Source organism: Eptesicus fuscus, chromosome 12 (assembly GCF_027574615.1).
Source record: "Eptesicus fuscus isolate TK198812 chromosome 12, DD_ASM_mEF_20220401, whole genome shotgun sequence".
Classification (NCBI taxonomy): domain Eukaryota; kingdom Metazoa; phylum Chordata; class Mammalia; order Chiroptera; family Vespertilionidae; genus Eptesicus; species Eptesicus fuscus.
The window spans coordinates 20,773,573-20,797,125 of NC_072484.1; the positions used below are offsets into that span (position 1 = coordinate 20,773,573).

At 40.6% G+C, this 23,553-nt stretch overlaps 1 protein-coding gene across 7 annotated transcripts in view; it reads right to left on the bottom strand.

Annotated features, from left to right (window-relative positions):
- NDUFAF5 (NADH:ubiquinone oxidoreductase complex assembly factor 5) overlaps positions 1 to 23,553 on the bottom strand; it is a 38,398-nt gene that overhangs the window by 4,053 nt on the left and 10,792 nt on the right. For 5 of the 7 annotated variants that reach the window (XR_008557622.1, XR_003617357.2, XR_008557621.1 and 2 more), the window contains exons 4-8: positions 20,141 to 20,188; positions 18,730 to 18,833; positions 16,206 to 16,245; positions 11,951 to 12,148; positions 2,688 to 2,748 (exon numbers count right to left, since the gene is read on the bottom strand). Coding sequence is in view for 4 of the 7 variants with exons in the window: in XM_008141102.3 (XP_008139324.3) it covers positions 2,688 to 2,748; positions 11,951 to 12,148; positions 16,206 to 16,245; positions 18,730 to 18,833; positions 20,141 to 20,188 (451 nt within the window). In the remaining 3 variants the exon portion in view is untranslated. Of the gene's footprint in view, positions 1 to 2,687; positions 2,749 to 11,950; positions 12,149 to 16,205; positions 16,246 to 18,729; positions 18,834 to 20,140; positions 20,189 to 23,553 lie in introns of those variants that run through there. The other 2 variants (XM_054723809.1, XM_054723810.1) reach the window with 2 other exon arrangements.

The window sequence follows — 23,553 nt, forward strand, 5'->3', positions numbered from 1 at the left end:
TCCCCCCTAAGAAGGTTTAGGGGCTTTTTCTCATTTTCCCTGCACTGTAACCAACAATGATCTCATTTTACAGCTAAATACAGATGTCTGTCTCTCCATAGAGCACAAGCTCCCTGACATCAGGAACTGTGTATTCCCATCACTGGCTCAGTGGTTGGCACATGGTAGATGCTCAATAAATGGTAAGTGAATGAATATAAAAATCAATCAGCTAATGTTTGTATCTACTTTGTTAGATATCATTTTTACAAGTTATCTTTTTTTTTTAATTGATTTTTTACAGAGAGGAAGGGAGAGGGATAGAGAGCTAGAAACATCGATGAGAGAGAATCATCAAAGAGCTGCCTCCTGCACACCCCCTACCAGGGATGTGCCCGCAGCCAATGTACATGCCCTTGACCGGAATCGAACCTGGGACCCTTCAGTCCACAGACTGACGCTCTATCCATTGAGCCAAACCGGTTTTGGCCTACAAGTTATCTTTAAATAATTCCTCTTAAACCTCCTAAGGACAGGAAATATCTAAGACTAAAACACATGATTTGTGTAAAAGACTATACAGTAAAAATAGGGCATTGGCCAAACCTCTTGAAGGTAAATGAAAGACAACAGTTTCCCCAAATAATGACCAATTTAAAACCCAGGTTATCAACTGGGAGGGGGTACGAGTCAACCTTCTAGTTTATAGCTTCATTTGGATGACAGTTAAAAATACAAGCCGCTGTACACTTAAGATTAGTGCATTTTACTGAACATCCATCTAACGTCAATTAAAAAAAACACCACATAGATCAAATACCCAGTATAAGAACTGGATTCAAATCATAACTCCAGACTTAATTGTGATCACAGATAAGATACTAACTTCTCAATGTCTCAATGTGCTCATCTGTAAAATTAGGATACTAGGAAATCTCAAAGAACTGCACCTGGCACAGAGTAAGTACTATATTTTCAAATCAGGAGGTTGCAACCTCTTTCAACTGATAGGTCTAATTTCTAGTCTCTCTTTTCTTTTTTGAAATGAATCATGAGCACAGCATTTACTGTATAGTAGAACAAAAATAAATGGTGTATTTGAAAAATACCCTTATCATAACCATTTGAATGATAAATTACCAGCATACCATCATCTCTCAAGCTTTCCAGTAAAAGTGATCAGGGGGAGCCAAGCGTTAGGGGCAGTGCTCAGGAGGGAGTGTGTGAGTTATTGTTGCTTCCCTGTCACGTTGGGCTGCACGCTAAGGCTGCCAGACCCTGTACTGACGTATAATAAATAAAGAATGACAATAATAGTAAGTTTTCCACTACACGTCTTTCCCCTTGTAATTCTCAAAGGAGGTTGGACAATGGCTCAAATAGACCTGTTACAAATGGGTAGTTACGAGAAGCAGTAGAATCAGGTTAGAGAATTCCAATGCAAGACTCAAGAAGGCAAGAGTTAAGAAGGCAAGAGTTTGGCACCTAATTCTTCCACTAGGAGGTAAGTGTTCTCTTTTAGGCCTCCTTTTTCTTATTTGTAATGCAGAGATGAAGTAGTTACCAGAGAGTGGTTGAGGGAAGCGAGTGCAATAACGCTTACAAAAACTATAAGTCTATAAACAAAGTACTTCTTTTTATAATCCTCTTGCTTTAAGTCACTTTAAGTTTTCAGGATCCAGATGAAGGCTCCCTGGTTTCACACAACACACTTCAATCCATACTTGTTTATGCCATTTGTGTAACAAAAGAATCAAACCTCACAAATGCTCACGGGGTTGGGGGTTAGTTGAGGCTCTCCTTTGAGAAAGTCACTTTTCCTGCAGCCCTCAGTGGTAGATGTGTATTTTTGCATACCTCGCCTCTTTCATGGCTGGGGGCAGGGTCTGTGTCCTTGTAGCTGCTCCAAGCCTCTTCCAAGCCATTACTTCTCTGCCTATTAAAACCCTAGCCCTGCTGAGACCACTACTCCTGCTGCTGTCAGATATCAGGCCCCCAGGCCCTCCTGTCGTTCACCTGGTTCAATTTCCCTCTGTAACCAAGTCCTGCCACCAGCACAGATGATTTCACTGTTAATAACCACAGCCTCTAAGATTTCTTAGTCTCCTTACCACTAATGGACTTCTCCATCACACCTGCAACATGTTCCAAAATCATTAATTCAAATATCCCATCTGCTGACCATCTCCTGTGCTCCAGCATTCTGGTATTTCAACCATAATCACTCTCTGACCACCTGGGGATCATTTGTGCATGTCTCCTCTACTTTTTGCCAATCCATTAGCTTGTTCTTTTCTTTCAAAGTACCATTCCTTCCAGCTTAGATTATTTCAATTACACTCTTGGAATTATTTTTACATTTTTCAATTACAGTGAACATTCAATGTTATATTATATTAATTTCAGGTGTACAGCACAGTGATTAGACATTTATGTAGTTTAAGAAGTGACCCGGCTGATAATTCTAGTACCCACCTGGCATCATACATAGTTATTACAATATTAATCACTGTATTTCCTAAGCTGTACTTTACCCCCTATGACTATTTTGTAACTACCAATCCGTTTTTTTTAATCCCTTCACCTTTTGCATCCATTTGTCTTTATGTCACTCTCAATTAGCAAAGTCCCAACCCAAACAAATTTAACTATCTGTTCTTTGCCTGGTGTTGTTGGAGAAAGTGTAAAAATGCTTTAAATTGCCTTACCTTGTAAATCTTCCATCAATTCAAACATTCCAGGATAGTTAACTTGAATTTCATCAGTGTCCTATTGAAAAAAAAAATATTCATTTGACATTTATCACACAAAAAATCCAGATTCAAAAGGCCACAGAGATTACCCAAATCAATCTCTTATGGTAAGTAGGATTCTTAGTTACAACATTCTTCACAGATGTCATCTGGCTTATGCTTGATTTACGATGATTTCAAATTGCAGAATAAATATTTGCCATTTTAAGAGAACGCTTCCTAAAACTCTATCAACTGGTTCTAGTTCTTTCTCTGGGAACAACACAGAATCAGTCCATTCTGTGCTCTGCAAACCATTACCCTCTTCTTCACATCTAAAAATTCTGCCAGGAGACTGTAGTGGAGCAGGATTTCACCCCAAAATATGTTTCTTTGGATTATTTTAGACTGATTCTTTTTTTAAATCAAAAGACTTCAGAAAAGCTTTTAACCTTAACCGCCTAAAAAGAAATAAAAAATGTAGAGAGAATGCGATAAATACAGAGCAGGTCACAAGTGAAAAGAAGTTTCCTCCTCCTGACTTCTGATACTCTGTCCCTCTCCCCAAAGATAACCTTTGTTAACTGTCTTATACATCCTTTCAGAACAATTTTTCCTCATAGACCCAAATATAATTATATCACTTAAAACCTACATATGCAACTATATATGTATATGTGTACATACATACATACTCTTTTGCTCTTTTTCTATATTGCACTCTTTTTTTAAAAAAAAAAATAACATCTTGGAGATCTTCCCCTATAAACATATATCTATTGCATTCCTTTTTTAACAGCTGTATACTATTTCATTAAATAGATATGCCTTAATTTATTTAACCAGTTCTCTATTAATGGACATTGAGATTGTTTCCAGTTTTTCTTTTTAATCCTCACCCGAAGGTATTTTTTTTTATTACTGATTTGAGAGAGAGAGAAAGGGAGGGAGGGAGAGAAACATCCATGTGAGAGAAAAACATAGACCGATTGCCTCCCACACGCTCCCCAACTGGGGATGGAACCAGCAACCTAGGTAAGTATTCTGACCAAGAATTAAATCTTTTGGTGTACAGGATGATGCTCCAACTAACTGAGCAGCCAGGGCTTACTTTTTTTAAAAAGAAATGCATGAATCAGTTTGTGTGTGAACTTTTTAACAAGACAGTCCCTGGGTAATTCATTTCTTCTACATATTTTTCTACATTAAGAAACTATTTTTAAAAAGAGATCCTAAGATTAAAAACAAAGTTTCTTCCAAGCTGATATGCAGCCATTAAGCAATATCCTTTGAAAACCATTCTACAATGAAACAATCTAAAAGCACTGTCTTCATCTCAATCAGAGTACCACAATAGCTTTGTCAAAGGCCTTATTGAAATCAAGATGGACCACCTGCATTTTCTCCTAATATACTAGTCTGGCACTTGATACTAAAAGGAAATGAGCTTCATTTAGAATGCCAAATGACTCTGAAAATAATTCACTAAGAGGGTCATATAAATGTAAATATAACTATTTGGCTTTAATTTAACTTGATTTCATTTAAAAATAGGAAACTATAGCAGTATAAAAGCAATATATCTAATGTTGTATGCAACATCAACCTCTATAATTGATTATATAAAAGCTTTTTTGGATGGATTTTTTAGAAAGTGAATTAGAGTGCAATGTTAATACAGCACTTTAGAGACAGTGTATATGTCTCAAGGAACAAATTTATAAATTTATTATTAAATCAGCAATTCTCTAATTTTGGAAACTATAAATAAGATTCTACACCAATACTTTTGTATTATATTAATGTTTAAGTTATTCAGTTCATGTTTGGAGAAGAACATGAAAATAATTCTGGAGAGAGAAACCAAGATGGCGGCATAGGTAAACACCTGAACTTGCTGCCTCGCACAGCAACCTCAAAACTAAAAGATAAAACGGTCATCATCCAGAACCACAGGAAGGCTGGCTAAATGGAAATTCTACAACTAGAAGGGAAGAGAAAAGCACACTGAGACTCACAGGAGCTGCGGAAATAAAGTGCAGAGGTACGGAGGCGCACGCACGGAGAGGGCTGGCAACTGAGTACATGGCTGGCTTTTTCAATCCGGAGGGAGACACAAGCTCCCGACTGCTCTGAACTCCAGTTCGGGCGAGACTCTGGGGACCCAGACTCATACAGGGAGAAACTGGACTGTCTGGCAGAGAGTGGAACTCGAGGGTGCCTTTCTCTCAGAGGTGCTTGCAGCGATTACCAAGGGACACTGAGACCCGGGGCCTCTGAGGGCAGGGCTGATGGGAAGCCATTGCTGTTTGCTCCGCCCTGAGACTCCGCCCCATCCAAGCTGTGCACAGAGGCTTTTGTATATGAATGGCCTGGTCCTTTGAAATCTAAACTTACCTAACAAACTGTAGCTGAGTCAGTGAGACCCAGAACATCCAAAAGAAGGCCCAAGGCCCCACAGCAGCTTGCATTGCTTCACACCTGGGCCTCATCTGGGCACCTCCAAAACCCAAACAAAGAAGAGGAATCTACAGATCTCTCCGTAGCTCCTGCTGGGTGGCCTCAGGCAGAGGCTAAATTAGCACCTCCTTGGAGATCCAAGAGCCAGTGTACCCAGGGATCAGAGTGGGACCATCCATATTACAACTCCTCAGATCCATAAGGGACACACTCAGGGGACAGACTCAGTGAGCACCAAAGCCCCACTGAAGCAAGTCTTGCCCCATAAGGGTGTCTCCAGCACAGAAGTTCTCCCATCGTAGACACAGCTGATCCTCACAGCCAACTGGCCTGGAGGTCAATTGCTCCCAGTGATACCAACAACAATCAAGGCTTAACTACAACAAGACTCTGCACACAGCCCACAAAGGGGTGCACCAAGAGTGTCCACCTCAGGTAACTGGGGAGGCTGAGCCACTGAGCCCTATAGGACACCTACCACACAAAGCCACTCTGTCAACTCAGGGAAGCAGCCAAAATGCAGAGACAAAGAAACAGGTCACAAATGAAAGAAATGGAGGAAAGCAAACTACTGGATATAGAGTTCAAAATCACGGTTATAAGGTTTTTCAAGAATTTTCTAGAAAAGGCTGATAAATTTAGTGAGACCCTCAAGGATATGAAAAAGGACCAACTAGAAATTAAGCATACACTGACTAAAATAAAAAAATAATATACAGAGATCCAACAGCAGACTAGAGGATCGCAAGAATCAAGTCAAAGATTTGAAATACAAAGAAGCAAAAAACACCCAACTAGAAAAGCAAAAAGCAAAAAGAATCCAAAAATATGAAGATAGTGTAAGGAGCCTCTAGGACAACTTCAAGCGTACCAACATCCAAATTATGGGGGTGCCAGAAGAAGAGAGAGCAAGATACTGAAAACCTATTTGAAGAAATAATGACAGAAAACTTCCCCCACCTGGTGAAGAAATAGACTTACAAGTCCAGGAAGTGCAGAGAACCCTAAACAAAAGGAATCCAAAGAGGACCACACCAAGACACATCATAATTAAAATGCCAAGAGCAAAAGACAAAGAGAGAATATTAAAAGCAGCAAGAGAAAAACAGTTAGTTACCTACAAGGGAGCACCCATATGACTGTCAGCTGATTTCTCAACAGAAACTATGCAGGCCAGATGGAAGTAGCAAGAAATATTCAAAGTGATGAATAGCAAGAACCTACAACCAAGATTACTCTACCCAGCAAAGCTATCATTCAGAATTGAAGGTCAGATAAAGAGCTTCACAGATAAGAAAAAGCTAAAGGAGTTCATCACTGCCAAACCAGTATTATAAGAAATGCTGAAAGGTATTCTCTAAGAAGAGGAGGAAGAAGAAAAAGGTAAAGATAAAAATTATGAACAAATACATATCTATCAACAAGTGAAATCTAAAAATCAAGTGAATAAAAAATCTGATGAACAGAATAAACTGGTGAAGATAGTAGAATCAGGGGCATAGAAAAGGAGTGGACTGACAATTCTCGGGAGGAAAGGGGTGTGGGGGGTGCAGGAAGAGACTGGACAAAAATCGTACACCTATGGATGAGGACAGCTGGCGGGGGAGGGGGTAAGGGCAGAGGGTGGGTTGGGAACCGGTTGGAGGGGAGCTATGGGGGGAAAAAAAGAGGAACAATTGTAATAATCTGAACAATAAAGATTAAAAAAAAAACAAACATGGATTGATACATATCCAAAAAAAATTTATTCTGAATTAATAGATTTCCTAATTAAGAAAAATGTAGGCTTTTATATGCTATGATTAAGCATTTTTAGTAGAAATCTTTCTAAAACACACAATCCACTTGACAACCATGGAAAACCATGTGGACTAACAGAATTTTAACAATATGGGAGGCAATTCTTAAGAGGGTGAACTACAAAGATAATCTTTAAACCAGTGGATTCTGACTTATTTCAGTGACAGTCCTCTCTCAAGATCTGATGAAATTACATACAAACAACAACAACAAAAAAACATGTTTCTTTACAACGTGGATCCTCTAGTTTACCGACAGGTCCCCTATAAATCCAAGAAAATCAGGCAGGGATTTTTGTTTTTACTGCTACATCCAAAGTACCTGGAATAGTGCCTGGCACACAGAAAGTACTCAATAAATGTTTGTCGTAATATTGAATAAATAAATAAAAACACAATACAATGATAGTCATTTCAGAATTGTTTCTATTGGCAAAAGAACCAACAACAAAAAACTGGAACAAACCTAAATGCTGTTCATTAGGGAAATCTGTAATAATAAAAGTGTAATATGCTAATTAGACCAGACGTCCTTCCGGATGAAACCGGGGCTGCGAGGGAAGCCCAGGTCCCCGGTGCCAGAGGGAAGCCGGTGCTGGCAGCTGGGGGAAGGAAGGCCTACTCTTGCACGAATTTCATGCACCAGGCCTCTAGTAGTTAAATAAAACTTCGGTATAGTCATACTAGAGAATAATACGTATAAGTTAGGGCAAATATATTCACATTGATTTGGGAAACAATTTAAAATATTCCATTAAGAATTAAAACTAAGTTTCAGAAATATATACATATATTTGCATGCATGTCTATATATAGTATGGTAGAGTATTTGTTATTTTTAAAAATCTGGAACATTACACACAAAACTGATGACAATAGCTACTTCTAGATCTCAAATGTGGTTTGGAGGCCCTTTTGATGCTTCAGGAAGTCAAACTATTTTCATAATGATACTAAAATGCTATCTGACTTCTTCATCTTCCATTCTCTCCTAAGAATACAGTGGGATTTTTCAGAAGTTACATGATGTGATATTGCAATTGATGTAAATGCACAGCAGACATGAGATTCTAGCTTTTATTATGCCATACATTAAAGAAATATGTAAAACTGCAAAGCAATGACATTCTTTTCTCCCCCCCAAAATTTTTTTTTTACTTCTGGAAAATACAGTTCTTTCTCACAAAATAATAGGTCATTTATGTTAGCATATAATTGGTATACTAGTAGCCCGTTGCAGGAAGATTCCTGCAATAGGGCTTCCTGCTGCACTCTCCCCCGCCCCACCTGCTTCCCTTCCTTCTCTGCCGGCCCCGCCTGCTTCCCTTCTTTCTCTGCCGGCCCCGCCTGCTTTCCTCCCTTCTCCGCTGGCCCCGCCTGCTTTCCTCCCTTTTCCCTGCCCTGCCTGCTTGCTTCTCTGCAGCTTTGCTCCCTTCTGCAGCACTTGGCTTCTTTCTACACTGTATGGATATACAAATTAACCGCCATCTTGGTTGGGTTAATTTGCATACTCACCCTGATTGGCTGGTGGTCATGGCTTAGGCATAATGAAGGTGTGGTCAATTTGCATATTACTCTTTTATTAGGTAGGATTATTATAGTTTTAAGTGAATAATGACTAAAATTCAGTTTTAATTTCCAGTATAGCTAATATTGATAGCTCTAACCCACATAAACAAAAGCCCTTTAAGGACCTCAATAATTATAAGTGTAGGAAGCCACCCATTGTCTTCACTATCAGAGAAGTGTAAACAAGGAGCCCAGAACGCTGGTGAACCTTGAGCCCTGGCAAGGGCCAGAGCTATGCACCGATTGTTTAGTCCAGACAATGGTGGCTCAAGCAATTTCCTGACCAAATAGTCTCAGAGTAAATCTTTCTAATATTTACTGACCTTTAAGATAGTCTGTCTGTCACCAGAATTGCCTGCCTGACTAAGGGCTATATATGTATCCAAAATTGAATAAAACATTGGCAAGGTATGGGCACCAGTGGAAGTCCTTCCCCTTGCATTGGGCTTCCTGTCTGGCCCCCAATATTTCCAAATTATTATTTCTTGTCTCATCTCTGTCATTTGTTCGCAGCCCTTCTCCAGGTCCCGAACCCTGAACCACTCAGTACGTGGCTCGCACAATAAGTGTGTAGAGGGATCATAAGACCAAATTTTTGAGAAGTGTTGATCTCAGGAGAGAACTAAAATTTTGGGGACTAAGAGGAAAATGACAGACTTTCACTTTATCTGTAGAGTACAATGTTCACAACCAATATATTTGTGTTATTACTTATATAATTAAAAATCCATTAAAATTATATAGTGATCCCTCAATGTACAATTGCCTACATTGAGAGTGTTTGCTTTAATTATAAACCAGAACCCTCACATGAAGCAGTTTTCCATTTTTTAGCTGCCCAACATGTCAGAATGCAGTTTCTATTGGCTCATGCCATTTAAGAGTTTACAAAAGACAGAACTGTGAAATCTTGAGGATTGTTATTAGTTCCTAGCCTATTGCCTCTTCCTTCCCTGAAAGCCTCTTCCACCATCAGAGGCCCTGGTCTATGCCCCTCCTTTCTATCAAAACAAGGACGGATATGACAATTCATTTTTGGTTGCCTCATTTTATGAAATATATTCACATTAAATCACCTTAAACAGATGGTTTTAAGCCTATCATCCTAATTATGTATTGAAGAGCTTTTCTTCAAGACCTATTTCATCTAATTAGTTTAGAGATGTTTCCAGGCCTTGAAGGGTTTAGAAAATGATGGAAAGTCTACTCAACCAATCTCTGAAGGCAGTAATGGCATTTTTCAGAATTACTCTGCTATTGAAAGGATTTGGAAGGGGGTAATCATTTTCTCTACACATGAACCCCTGTTGGAAGCCTTAGCCTGGAAAGTGCTAGGGGAGGATGAGGGGGAAAGAGGAAGGCAGAAGCTACTATTAATTGAGCATCTACTGAAATGCAGGCACATCACACCCTTTATCTTATTTAATCTTAACAGCCATCTAAGGTGAGTAACATTCGCATTAAAAAAATAAAAAGAAGCCCTAACCGGTTTGGCTCAGTGGATAGAGCGTCGGCCTTCAGACTCAGGGGTGCCAGGTTCGATTCCAGTCAAGGGCACGTACCTTGGTTGTGGGCACATCCCCAGTGTGGGGTGTGCAGGAGGCAGCTGATCGATGTTTCTCTCTCATCAATGTTTCTAACTCTCTATCCCTCTCCCTTCCTCTCTGTGAAAAATCAATAAAATATAAAAAAGAAAAGAAAAAGAAAAAAAGAATGCTCAGAGAGGTGAAGTAAATTCCCTAAATGCCTTTAGCTAGTAAAGGGACAAGGTAAGGATCCAAATTACACCTGTCAGACAACAATGCACCATACTAATTCCATGTTTCTTCTGCCCTGATGGCCTGTGGGTCTGCTTTCCAGATCTCTTCAGCCCTAATGGAGTACATCCCCCATCCTACCTTTTCTAACCCTGACCTAACCCTAGGCCTTGTGAATGCACTTTCTGTCATGTCTGCCTCATATGGCACTATTTCAACTGAGGGCCTGGAGGTGGAGGTAGTGCTGTAAATTCCTGTACAACCCCTTTTCCTATCTGTACGGAAGCACGGGAGACTTGGTTGGAAAGTCTGTAAGGCGGAAATTCCGAAAAGGGATGTTGGCTGAAGGCAGTCTGCCCTTGTTTCTTGGAATTCCGACATCGGGAAGTTGGCAGAAGGCTGCCACCCCTAGTTGTTCCTTGACCTTTCCAAACAAGTCTGTTCATGAGCGGACCCTTGGTGTTTACCGGAATTATTATGTTGAATCTTTAGGTGTCCTTGCCTAAAGGACACTGCAGACACATATATCCTCTAAGATTACTTACCCTACTGATTGTATCTAAAAGATAAACTTTATCTCAAAAGTTTATCTCTGAAGAGGCAGGCGATCGAGGCTGTCTGGTTCCTATAGCCAGGCTGTCCCTTAGCCCTGTCTTTCACAGCAATCGTGTGTCAGAGTAACCATTCATCCATCACTCAGGGTCTGCTGGTCAGCCCCGGCACCTATCACTGGGAATGCTTTAATGCTCACATTACACCGACCTCTGCATTTGAAGATTCTATAGAGCAGTAGTGTGTCTTAGAAAATAGCCTCCTTAACGAACCAAATAAACCGAAGATCAAAAATAGACCCAGAGACATAGAAGCATCGAACAGACCATCAAACTTCAGAGGGAAGGTGGGGGGAGGGATAAGAGATCAACCAAAGGACTTGTATTCATGCATATAAGCATAACCTCAGAGGGAAGGCAGAAGTGGGTGGATGGGAAGAGATCAATCAATGAACTTGTATGCAACTAAAAATGCATAACTCGTGGACACAGATAATGGGGTGGTGAGGGCCGGGGGCGGGGGAGGGAGGCAGCAGGCTAGAAGAGGTTAATAGGGGAAAAAGGAGGACCTATGTAATACTTTCAACAATAAAGATTTTTTTAAAAAAGAAAATAACCTCCTTGTTAACTGAGGTACATAGTTTTTGAGCTACTATTCAGATAACAAATACTAAACATTTTACATTCCTATCTTGTGTCAATCAAGATGTGTTTATACACACTAAGTTTAAAAAGAGAGAGAGCGAGCCTTGGCTGAGTGGCTCAGTTGATTGGAGCATCATCCTGTACACCAAAAGACTGTGCGTTCGATTCCCTTTTAGGGCATATACCAAAGCTGCTAGTTCAATCCCCGGTCGGGGCACATTCAGAAGGAAACCTATCGATGCTTCTCTCTCTCCTCCTTCCTCTCTCTCTAAAATCAATTTTAAGACAAACAAACAAACATATCCTTGGATGAGGATTTAAAAAACAGAACAGAGTGATAAATAAAGTGCCAAAACCTTCCCATAATGCCATTAATACCTACAGTTGTCTACCTTTAAAATGAGAAGTTGTTTCTGAACTGTGTAATTACTGGGTTACTCGAGACTCCTGATAGTTACCACAGTCAGTGTATTAAAGCCAGCTCTCCCGAGCAGATGTCCTAGGTCATTGACAGCAGTGAAAGGAGAAATGTGTGGAGAAAATCCTCCTTCCCTTTCCGTTTCTGCTAATTGTAATGAACACCGAAGTTCATAGAGGGTGTCGCCTCCAAACATCGCGCCAATAAAAACTCCATCTGGTTTTAACACATAATGAATCTGTAATAAATACAAGACAACAAAACTTTTCAAAATGTTACATATAAAAATGGTAAAAGAACAAATATGGTGTCTAAATCAATATCTTGTGATTACATTCTTATTTTGTCAAATTAATGATCAGATAATTTAATAAATAACACCTAAGGCAACAACTATCAGAAAGGCATTATACTTAACATTGTTGTAAAGATAGACAAGACATGTATTAATAGTATCAGTATCTGTAAAATGTTATATGTTTTCAAATTTTTTACTAATAGAAAACTTATTTTTATATTCAGAAAAATAACGAAAGAAAAAATATAGTGTAGAAGATTGCAAAAGTCACAATTCCCTCTGTGTCTGTGTCCTCTGAAATGCCATTCTGTAACAGCTCCCATCAAGAGATGGAGTCTACTTCCCCGCTCCTTGAATCGGGCTGGCCTCCGACTTGCTTTGGCCAAAGCAAGGCAAGTGACAGTGCATCAGTGTCAAACTGAGGTCTCAAATGGCCTTGCACGCTTCTATCTGCTCTCTTGGAGCCCCATGTAGCTACCATGTGGTGAACAAGCTAGCCTGGTGAAAGATGAGGGACATGAGGAGCAGAGATAAGCCAGGCATCCCAGCTGAGGCCATTCTTGACCAGCAAGATCCAAGACAATCTAGTCGCGGATCACAGCCACATGGGTGAGCCACATCAGAACCAGAAGTTCCTAGCCCAAATTCCCAACCCACAAAAATCACACGCTACATAAATTGTTGTTTTAAATCACTAAGCTGGGGTGGCTAGATATGCGGAAAAAGCTAATTTATAAAGAAACCATTATGACTCACAACATTAACCTGGAAACACATTAGCTTTCCTTCAGAAGAAGTAACTAACTTTCTTTCTAGTTTGAGAACAAAAACACTTTAATTGGTAACTTAAGCAAAGTAGTGGCTAGAAGGAATTCCAGAATCACCAATGTTTACTCATGACCCTCTTAGACCTACAATCTGTAACTAGCTTTAACTGGCTATTCTCTACAATGAGGAACATCACAGGAAAGGATGGATTCTGAAGTGAACCAGGACCCAAATCACAGCAGGCTCTTCTAATCAGAGTATCCATCTTGAATTTATATTAAAAACTAGAGGCCCGGTGCACGAAATTTGGGCACGTGGGGGTGTGTCCCTCAGCCCAGCCTGCACCCTCTCCAATATGGGACTCGGATCAGGCCTAAACGGGCAGTCGGACATCCCTCTCACAATCCAGGACTGCTGGCTCCCAACTGCTCGTCTGCCTGCCTTCCTGATTGCCCTTAACCATTTCTGCCTGCCAGCCTGATCACCCCCTAACCACTCCCCTGCCAGCCTGATTGATGCCTAACTGCTTCCCTGCCAGCCTGATTGCTCCTAACTGCCCTCCCCTGAAGGCCTGGTCACCCCTAACTGCCCTCCCCTGCAGGCCTGGTCCTCCTCAACTGGCTCTCCCCTGCAGGCCTGGGTCCCCCCCAACTGCCCTTCCCTGCAGGCCTGGTCACCCCTAACTTCCCTCCTCTGCCGGCCTGGTCACCTCTAACTGCCCTCCCCTGCAGGCTTGATCGCCCCCAACTGCCCTCCCTTGCAGGCCTGGTCCCTCCCAACTGCCCTCCCCTGCTGGCCTGATCACCCACAACTGCCCTCCCTTGCAGGCCTGGTCCCTCCTAACTGCCCTTCCCTGCTGGCCATCTTGTGGCGGCCATCTTGTGTGCACATGGGGGCAGGATCTTTGACCACATAGGGGCAGCCATCTTGTGTGTTGGAGTGATGGTCAATTTGCACATTATTCTTTTATTAGATAGGAGGATTAGATAGGATAGAGGCCTGATGCATGGGTGGGGGCTGGCTGGTTTGCCCTGAAGGGTGTCCCAGATCAGGGTGGGGGTTCCCTTGGGGCATGGGGCAGCCTGGGCAAAGTGCCTGTGATGGTTTGCAGGCTGGCCACGCCCCCGGCGACCCAAGTGGAGGCCCTGGTATCTGGAATTTATTTTCCTTCTACAATTGAAACTTTGTAGCCTGGAGCGGAGCCAAGCCTGGGGCTCCCTCCGAAGCCCGCAGCCATTTGTGTTGGGGTTATAATTGAAACTTTGTTGCCTTAAGCGGGCGGGCCCGGCCAGGGTGTGCAGAAAGCTTTGCTTCCCCTGTTGCCGGCGGCAACCCTGGCCTTCTCTCTCAAGCTCCATTCTGCCACCATTTGTTTGAATTTGTTTACCTTCTATAATTGAAACTTTGTAGCTTGAGTGGAGGCTTAGGCCTGGCAAGGGCAGGCGGAAAGCTTGGCTTCCTCTGTTACCTAGGAAACCTTGCTCTCTGTGGCTGTAGCCATCTTGGTTTGGGTTAATTTGCATGCTCGCTCTGATTGGATGGTGGGTGTGGATTGTGGGCGTGGCTTGTGGGTGTGTCGGAGGTATGGTTAATTTGAATATTACTCTTTTATTAGATATGATATTATTTAATTATATATTTTATATTACAAAATATAAAAACATATAATAAAATATGAAGCATTTACAAAACACTACTAGTATATAAGCAAACTACAAAATCCTTGGTTTCTTCCCTTTTGCCCTTTTAGAGTTATTTCCTTCTCTAGTCACCAGACTCTAACATAGCAAGTATCTAATATTTAGTCCTCAGCTTCTTCAGCTTCTCTCTACCTCAGAGGGCTTATCAATTCCTATGGATTTCACAAGGATTATTTTCCAAAACTTATGTTTAGCTTGTACATCTTCTTAGAACTCTAAATTCATCTTCAACTTACTGTGCCATGAACATTAGGTCTCCTGGCAAACTCACTCCCCAGAACATCCAATACATATTGGTTCTTAAACCAACTCCCCTTTACAATTGCCACAATTCTGTTAATTATCATCTTCTATTCCCTTTACCTGATCACTATCATTTTTCCCTCTACTTTTACTAATTATTCTCCCAGGTATCCAGACTCAAAACTTTAACTCCTCCCTCTCTTTGATCTTCAGATCTAACCAGCCACTAAACCATGAATTCTTCCTTTGCAGAGTCCTAAATTCCTCTCTCTTCCTTTTCACTCCTATCATTCCCACCTAGGTTTAGTTTATCTCATGCCTGGAACACTGAAACAATCTCACTTCAATTGAACCAACTTCTGGCATCAGCTTTCTAATCATCAAAAGGAAGACATCTTGCACAGTTATTTAACACATACAAAAGAACACAGTGATTGGCAAATGGTATGTGCTTCACATATGGTAGTTATTATCCAGCCATCCAGTTGTTTAATCATGTCACCTTCCTCTTCAAAATTCTCCAGTGACTCTGAACTGCTTAAAGAATAAACTCCAAATTCCTTATTCTGTCATGCAAGTCCTCCCAAATCTGGTCCCAGTATACTCATCTCCAAGCACTATGCTAATCCTCCAAAGAGGCTTCCTCTTGGTCCTTTCATGCTCCTGGCTCTTGTACCTCCCACCTATCCTGATTCTGCCTTTCTGGAATGTCTTCCCACTCCAAACCTAACCTACCCTCCAAGGCCCTGTTCAAGTAATTCCTTCCTCTTATAGCTTTCTTGGCAGAACCAAGCCAGAGTGATCTGCCTTTTACCTACCACTCAGCTATACGCTGATAAATACTAGCCAATCAATATCTACTGAGAACTCTCTAAGTATAGGCATGAGGGAGATACAAATATAAATAAATAAGTTAGTACTCACAAAAAATTTATAGGCAATTAAGGAGAAAAAAAAAACCCAATCAGAAAAAGTCTTGTAATATCAATATTACCTTGTACAAGTTATCAGAATCTTCATAAATATTTAAATATCTCCATACTAGATTTTTTGAATTGGCAGGGTGGGGGGGAAATCACCCAATGTATTTAATATGTCAAAGGGCACCAAGCATATCCAGCCCACAGAATATAATAAATACTTAACTGATTTGCTTCAATTTCCAATTGTCAGATGTATAAAATGGAAAACATCTATAAGTTTCCATGTGAAAACAGAAACATCTATAAGTTTCTAATAATAAATAGAATAACACATGCTATTGGAATCAACATTAAATTTCTTACCTGTTCAAGTGCTCGAGGAAGGTCATTCACCCAGTGCAAACTAAAGAATGAAAACACGTATTTGTTCTAGCTTAATTCATATAATGAATTAGTATAAGTATCACTAATATAAGGACAAACCATAAAAAAGGAGTTAATTTTAAGTTTAAAATTGCATATCAAAATTCACTGACTGATTTTATACAGGTTTTTAAAAATATGCCCAGGGAAAAACTTTCCTTCTGTCACACTAGAAAATGTGATCGCATTTCACTTTGTCGATATGATTTTATGTGCAATTATTCTTCGCTGAATAAAGTAAAAGTAAATTTTTCAAATAAGACAAATGGCCAACTGGTATATGAAAAGATGCTCAACAACACTAATCATTAGGAAAATGCATATCATTTGAGTTACCAACATCTTATATCTATTAGCATAGCTATTATGAAAAAAACAAGAGACAACAAATGCTGGCAAAAATGTGGAGTAAAGGGAACCCTTGTACACTATTGGTGGGAATGTAAATTGGTACAGCCACCATGTAATAGTATAGAGGTTCCTCAAACAAATTAAAAATTGAACTACCGCCGAAACCGGTTTGGCTCAGTGGATAGAGCGTCAGCCTGCGGACTGAAAGGTCCCAGGTTCGATTCTGGTCAAGGGCACGTACATTGGTTGCGGGCACATCCCCAGTGGGAGGTGTGCAGGAGGCAGCTGATCAATGTTTCTCTCTGACACATGGATGTTTCTAGCTTTCTATCCCTGTCCCTTCCTCTCTATAAAAAATCAATAAAATATATATTTTTAAAAATGCAACTACCATATAACTCAAAGAAATTCCAGGTATATATCTGAAGGAAATGAAAACACTTTTTACTTCAAAGAGATACCTGCACGTCCATGTTCAGTGCAGCATTATTGACAACCATCAAGATGTGGAAACAACATAAGTGTCTTGCAGAAAAAAGGTTCCCCACCTCTGCCTTAGATCAAGCCTCTGTAATGTTTTCCATTTCATGACAGATTCTGAATACTTTTCAAAATTTGTTCAGCAATAGAATCTGAATACTTTTCTAAGTTTGCTCAGCACCCCTCGATAAACAGGGAAGAAGTTACAAACTCACTGAAGAAAACAGCAGAGGTGCCCAGCCAGTGTGGCTCAGTACTTGAGTGTGGACCTATGAACCAGGAAGTCAGGGCACATGCCCAGGTTGCGGGCTTGAGCCCCAGTAAGGGGCATGCAGAAGGTGGCAGATCAATGATTCTCTCTCATCATTGATGTTTCTATCTCTCTCCTTTCCTCTCTGAAATCAATAAACATATATTTAAAATAAAAGGAAGGGAGGGAGGGAGGGAGGGAGGGAGGGAGGGAGGGAGGGAGGGAGGGAGGAAAAAAAGGAAACAGCAAAGGTAACCAACTCTCCCAGTTTGCCTGGGACTGAGGAGTGTTCAGGGACACAGGCTTTCTAGTGCTAACACTGGCAAAGTAATGAGCAAACTGTGATGACTGTCCACCCTATCAAAAGGGTTGTACTGAGCATGTTGAATCTTTGAAAGAAAATCTGACTATAATAATAAAGCAGGAGAAATAAGGTACCACATAGAATATTTTATTTTCTCTATTAGACAGTAAGTTCTTTAAGGACAGGATCCCTGTCTGAATTCATTTTGGTATTCCCCCAAAGCATCTAGCTCACTGACTTGCATATTATAATCTACTAGAGGCCCGGTGCACGAAATGTGTGCATGGGTAGGGTCCTTAGGCCTGGCCAGCAATCAGGGCCATTTGGGGCCTTCTGGCTGCCGGCCATGGCTTTCCTTCATTCTGCACCGCCCTCTGGTGGTCAGCGCATGTCATAGCAAGTGATCGAACTCTCAGTCTCCAGATCGAACTCCCAAGGGGACACTATGCATATTAGCCTTTTATATATATAGATTTGATAAATATTTATAATATATGTTTGTGTAATAAGTGTGGAAGGACATGGTAGAAAGAACAAAGGGGAAAAAGTAATCCTGAGGACTATATTTCTATGTAGAAAAAAGAATTAAAGTAGAAGGAAATGCTAGCTTTTCCTTATTTACCAGAATCTATATATATAAAAGCCTAAGTGACTGTCTGACTGTTCGACCAGTAGCTATGACACGCAATGATCACCAGGGGGCAGATGCTCAATGCAGGAGCTGCCAAGCTGCGGTGACTTGGCAGCTGCAGTTCTCGGGTGATGCACCTGGAACCAGAGAGGAGGGAGCCCGATTCTGGGGTGCGTCACCCAAGAACCACTTTGGGCCCAATCCTCACAGGCCAGGCAGAGGTACTCCACCTGTGCACAAATCCATGCACCGGGCCTCTAGTGAGTTTATGAAAGTTGAGGTACTATATCCTATTATCTCCACTAGGGAGCCAATATCCACAATCCTTTACCAGAGAAATCATACAGTTTATAAACAAAGAAAACCAGGTTTGTGATTTTAAGAATTTACTCCCTTATCTATTTTATTTATAACATCTATTTTTTAAAAGTACAAGTGGATTACCAACCTTAAACTGCTAACCACCAGGTTAAATGTATTTTCTCTGAAAGGAAGGAATTCTTCATCAGCTAAAACAGTGACAGTAGGAATTTCCGTTTCTAAGGTATTTTTCTAATGGTTAAAAAATAGAAGTTCAAAAACACATTTATAAAATCTCAATTATTAACACAATCACTGTTTCTTAAACCTAAGACATGTTATATTTCTTGGCAGTTTCTAGCCTTTCTGGGGGAAAACAAGGAAGCCACAAAGAAGGCACTCAAAAAATATTTCTTAAATTACACTTAAGACCAGTCAAAAAACTGGTTAGCTGGTTGGCAAAACATAAATAGGATACTTATCTCACACCGAAACAAATCTCAGAAAGCTAAAAGTTTAAGTGGAATAACTGAAGTACTAAATATTGGTGAATATTTTCTTTGATGAAAATGCATAAGCAAACACGACTCAAAAGGCAGAAACTATAAAGGAAAAGATTGATATATTTGATGATAAACTAATCAAAAACTTCTAAAAAGCAATAAATAGTGTAAACAACACACTTGGGAAAATATTTTTGAAATATATAATGAAAGATTAATATCCCTAAAAAATAAGCGAGAATAAAAACCACTTAGAATAAAAACATGTCAAGGGTAAAGTAGATAAAGGGAAGGTATAGACACAACACAAAATTATAAAATTCACAAATTAAAAAATACTAGTAGCCAAAAGACATCAACAGTGATTTGGTTGTATTAGTCATCAAAGAAATGCAAATAATGTCTTTGTCTATCAGATTGACAAAGACAAAACAATTGGACCAATGTTGCCAAAAAGGAGGAAAAAGGAGTACTGTCATTTAATATGGTTATTCAATCTTCCTAAGGTCTATCTGGAATCCATAAATTCTATTACTAGGAATTTATTGCCAGTGAGAAATAAATAAAACACACAAGGTTGCTTTATATGATTATGTTCATCACAGTGTTGGTTATTAAGAAACTAGAAATATAACTGTACTATACAATACAAACTTAGCTAAATAAACCATGAAATATTCATATATTGGAATACTATATATCCAATTTAAAAGACAGTGTGTGTATGTCATTCACTGATATAAAAGAATGATAGTCTTTGAAAACATAGCATGTTAGCATAACTGTTTGTATAAAACCGTATATTGGGGACAGTTAAACATCTACAAAGGTGGAGACCAAATGTCACCGGCAGATGTCTCTGAGTGATGGAACTAGGGTGATTTTTTTCCTTTTTGCCTTTATAGGTCCTGTATTATTTAGTTCTTTTTTGTGTTATTATTTATAATCAGAAAAAAATAGTTATTTTCATCTCAAAGGAAATAAAAATAAAGAAACAAAAAACTAAAAATCAAACCAAGAGACCAAAAACCAATAGTGTATTAAAAAGCTACTTACCAAAGCATTTTCTGCTATGTCCGCTTGGAAAAATTTTCCAACAGTTTCCTGCAATAAAATAATTACAATGTTACAAAAACAAACAAAAATCCAGTAACAATAAAACAAATGTTGAAATTTCTAAAGGAGAATGTGATAGTTACAGATTAATTTTCAGCTTTGTAAGGGTATTTTTCTGCATAAAAGCATTATGGTACAAATACCTTAATAACACATATTAAGTTACAAAGATCTATAATAATAAAAGCGTAATATGCTAATGAGACCAAACAGCCGAATGACCTTCCGGACGTCATTCCGGATGAAGCTGCAGTGGCAGGGGCCAAGGCAGAGGTGGTAGGGGCAAGCAGGCAGGCGGGAGAGTGGATAGGGGCGATCAGGCAGGCAGGCAAGCGGTTAGGGGTGATCAGGCAGGCGGGAGAGTGGATAGGGGCGATCAGGCAGGCAGGCAAGTGGTTAGGGGTGATCAGGCAGGCAGGCGAGCAGTTAGGGGTGATCAGGCAGGCAGGCAGGCGAGCAGTTAGGGGCATTAGGCAGGCAGGCAGAGTGGTTAGGGGCGATCAGGCTGGCAGGCAGAGGCGGTTAGAGGCAATCAGGCAAGCAGTTAGGGGCATTAGGCAGGCAGGTAGAGTAGTTAGGGGCGATCAGGCAGGCAGGCAAGCAGTTAGGGGTTATCAGGCAGGCAGGCAGAAGGGTTATGGGAGATCAGGCAGGCAGGCAGGCAGAGGGGTTAGGGGTGAACAGGCAGGCAGGCAGGCGAGTGGTTAAGAACCAGCAGTGCCAGATTGCGAGAGGAATGTCCGACTGCCGGTTTAGGCCTGATCCTGCATGATCAGGCCTAAACCGGCAGTCGGACATCCCCCGAGGGGTCCCAGATTGCAAGAGGGTGCAGGCTGGGCTGAGGGACACGCCCCCCCCATGCAAGAAATTTCATGCACTGGGCCTCTAGTTTAACCCTACCAGACCACTGTACCAATTTTTTGGTAATTTCCGAATCTGCCGCTATACCGCTGTACCTAATTTTCGGTACTTTGCCTAGTACGTGAAAAAAATGCGTCACAAACTAAAAATAACCAACCACTCATGGTCAAACCTCATGGTTAGGCATTGCAAATGTCTGCCCCCATGTGTTTGAATTGACTTTGTGTGGTTTGACATGAAAAAATTCTGAAAATTCACAATGAATCTATGTCAAGAAAGTGTAACATGTTTAGTTTGGCAGGTTAGAAAGCCCATCACATTTATTTCGAACTACCACGATCCAGCCCAAAATGTAGTAATAAACAGAGAAATAAAGATGGCAGTGTGCAAGAAATACAGATGCCACAGCTGGTGAAGGACTATAATAAATATATGGGTGGCTGTGACAAAAATGACCAGATGACCCGCCTTCACCGGTCTCGTAGTCATTACCGCTGGCCCCGGCGGCTTTTCATAAAATTTTTTATGTGGGCCAGTTATAATTCTTATATCTTGTATGCTTCAAAGCAGCAAGCTGCTTCAAAAAAGCCAGTTTATTTCACCAGATATATTCAGAAACTGTGCCGGCAACTTATTGGTGGATACAGGACATTAGCCCACCACCACCCACAAAAGGAACCCTGCCCTCAACGGATGACCCCAGGCAATCATTTTCCAGAGATTCCCCTGGGACATCGTCTAATCATATCTGTGTTGTGTGCATGGAAAAGCACTCCAGGTACAACAAGCAAAATCCTGGAGTGTCTTACAAAGACAATCCATGCAAGAAGGTGAAGAGCAACATCTGGTGCTCACTTTGCAAGAAGTACCTCTGTGTGAAACAAGGCTCATCCTGCTGGGTGGATTGGCACACAAAGGTGGAATATTGGCGCTAGATGAAAGGTAGACCTATTTTCTACAATGTCTCCAAGTTCCATCTTATTCTAACCACTTGTTTGCATATAACTAACGTTTTTCTATATCATGTTGATTTTTTCTCTTTAATGCTCAGAAGCCCAGGTATAGGGGACAGTTAGGTTCAGGGCCTCAGGTCTGGTAGGGTTAAATATAAGTACCCAACCTTATACTTAATATATTTAACTATATTTAATTAAATAAAGAACACAGGTGTAAATAATCAACATCTTTAATTTACTCCACTGGGTTAGGCATATGTATTGACTTTTCCAAAGCATAGTATGCCCTGAGCTAGTCCCCACTCTTGTGCCACAAAAGGCTTGCATTGGTTTTCCAGCCTTTTAGTTGTTCATTCAGAGCTTACACAGAGTAAAGAAAGACTTAAACACAGATACTGAGGGGGAAGGAGGAAGGGAGTAAGTGGCTTTCTTTTCCCTGTTTCACTTATCCTCCCTTCCTTCAAAGAGGAAAGGATACCATATTTCTTTCCAATTAACACCTTCATGTTCTCTTTTCTCTTGGATCCAGCTCCCTCCATCACTATCTCTACCAATCTTCAATCTCTATCTTCTTGAAACAGCAGATGCCTCCCAATCTTGAAAAATCTCCTTTAACCACCTTCAAGTTGTTTTGTTTGTAATCCACAATCCCACTTCTTACTAATGTCTTTCTCCTCAATTTCCACTTTCACTGCTCTATGAAGACTATTTCACTAACAACCTAAGCACCAACTACAGTCTGTCTGCTCTCAGTCCTACTTCACTTTACCTGTTAATGGTCTCCTAGAAACATCACTGCTTTCTACTCTTGTTCCCCTCCTCTGCTAGTTATGTCAATCCTTCCCACTTCACCCGCATCCATTTCTTAAAGAACTTCCCTAGAAAAAAAATTAAAAAAATAAAAAACTTCCCTTCCCACAACTTGGAAAGGTCAGCCTACAGTTACCTGGCCACCTGAGGACAACTGGTATGCAGGTGAATGTTTAACTCTAAGCTCTCCAAAAATGGAGCCCTGAGTTTGTCAATTTCCATGGTGTAACTACTCCAATAGAGGATTTAATGCTACCAACATGATGGAGCTAAATGTGGAATTGGGAAGAGATGTTACACAATAGGCTCCAGTACACTAATGCCAGGGGTGAAAATTAGGCCAACCAGACTATCTACCCCTGTCTTTCACTCAAAAATGTAAACTAAGAGACTTGGAGTCAGGGTAGAAGTCCCCAGAGTTGGAACAGCATGTAGACTTGGGGTGGAAGCAGTGGAGTGCTGGTAAATATTTAATAACTGGCTGTTGGTTGGGGACTGCTTGGTAGCATTTGCCAACTTCCATGGTGCAAATACTCCCACAATGGCTGATTTCAAACTATCAATACGATGTCACTGAACACGGAGTTGGGAAGAGATGCTAACAATCAGCTCTCATGAGCAAGTGTGAGCTAACTCCAACACACCATTGGGTGTAAGTTACCCATATCAGGACCACCTGCACTGATGAACACCAGGGATAGAAGAGGTCAAAGTGGGGGAATGGGA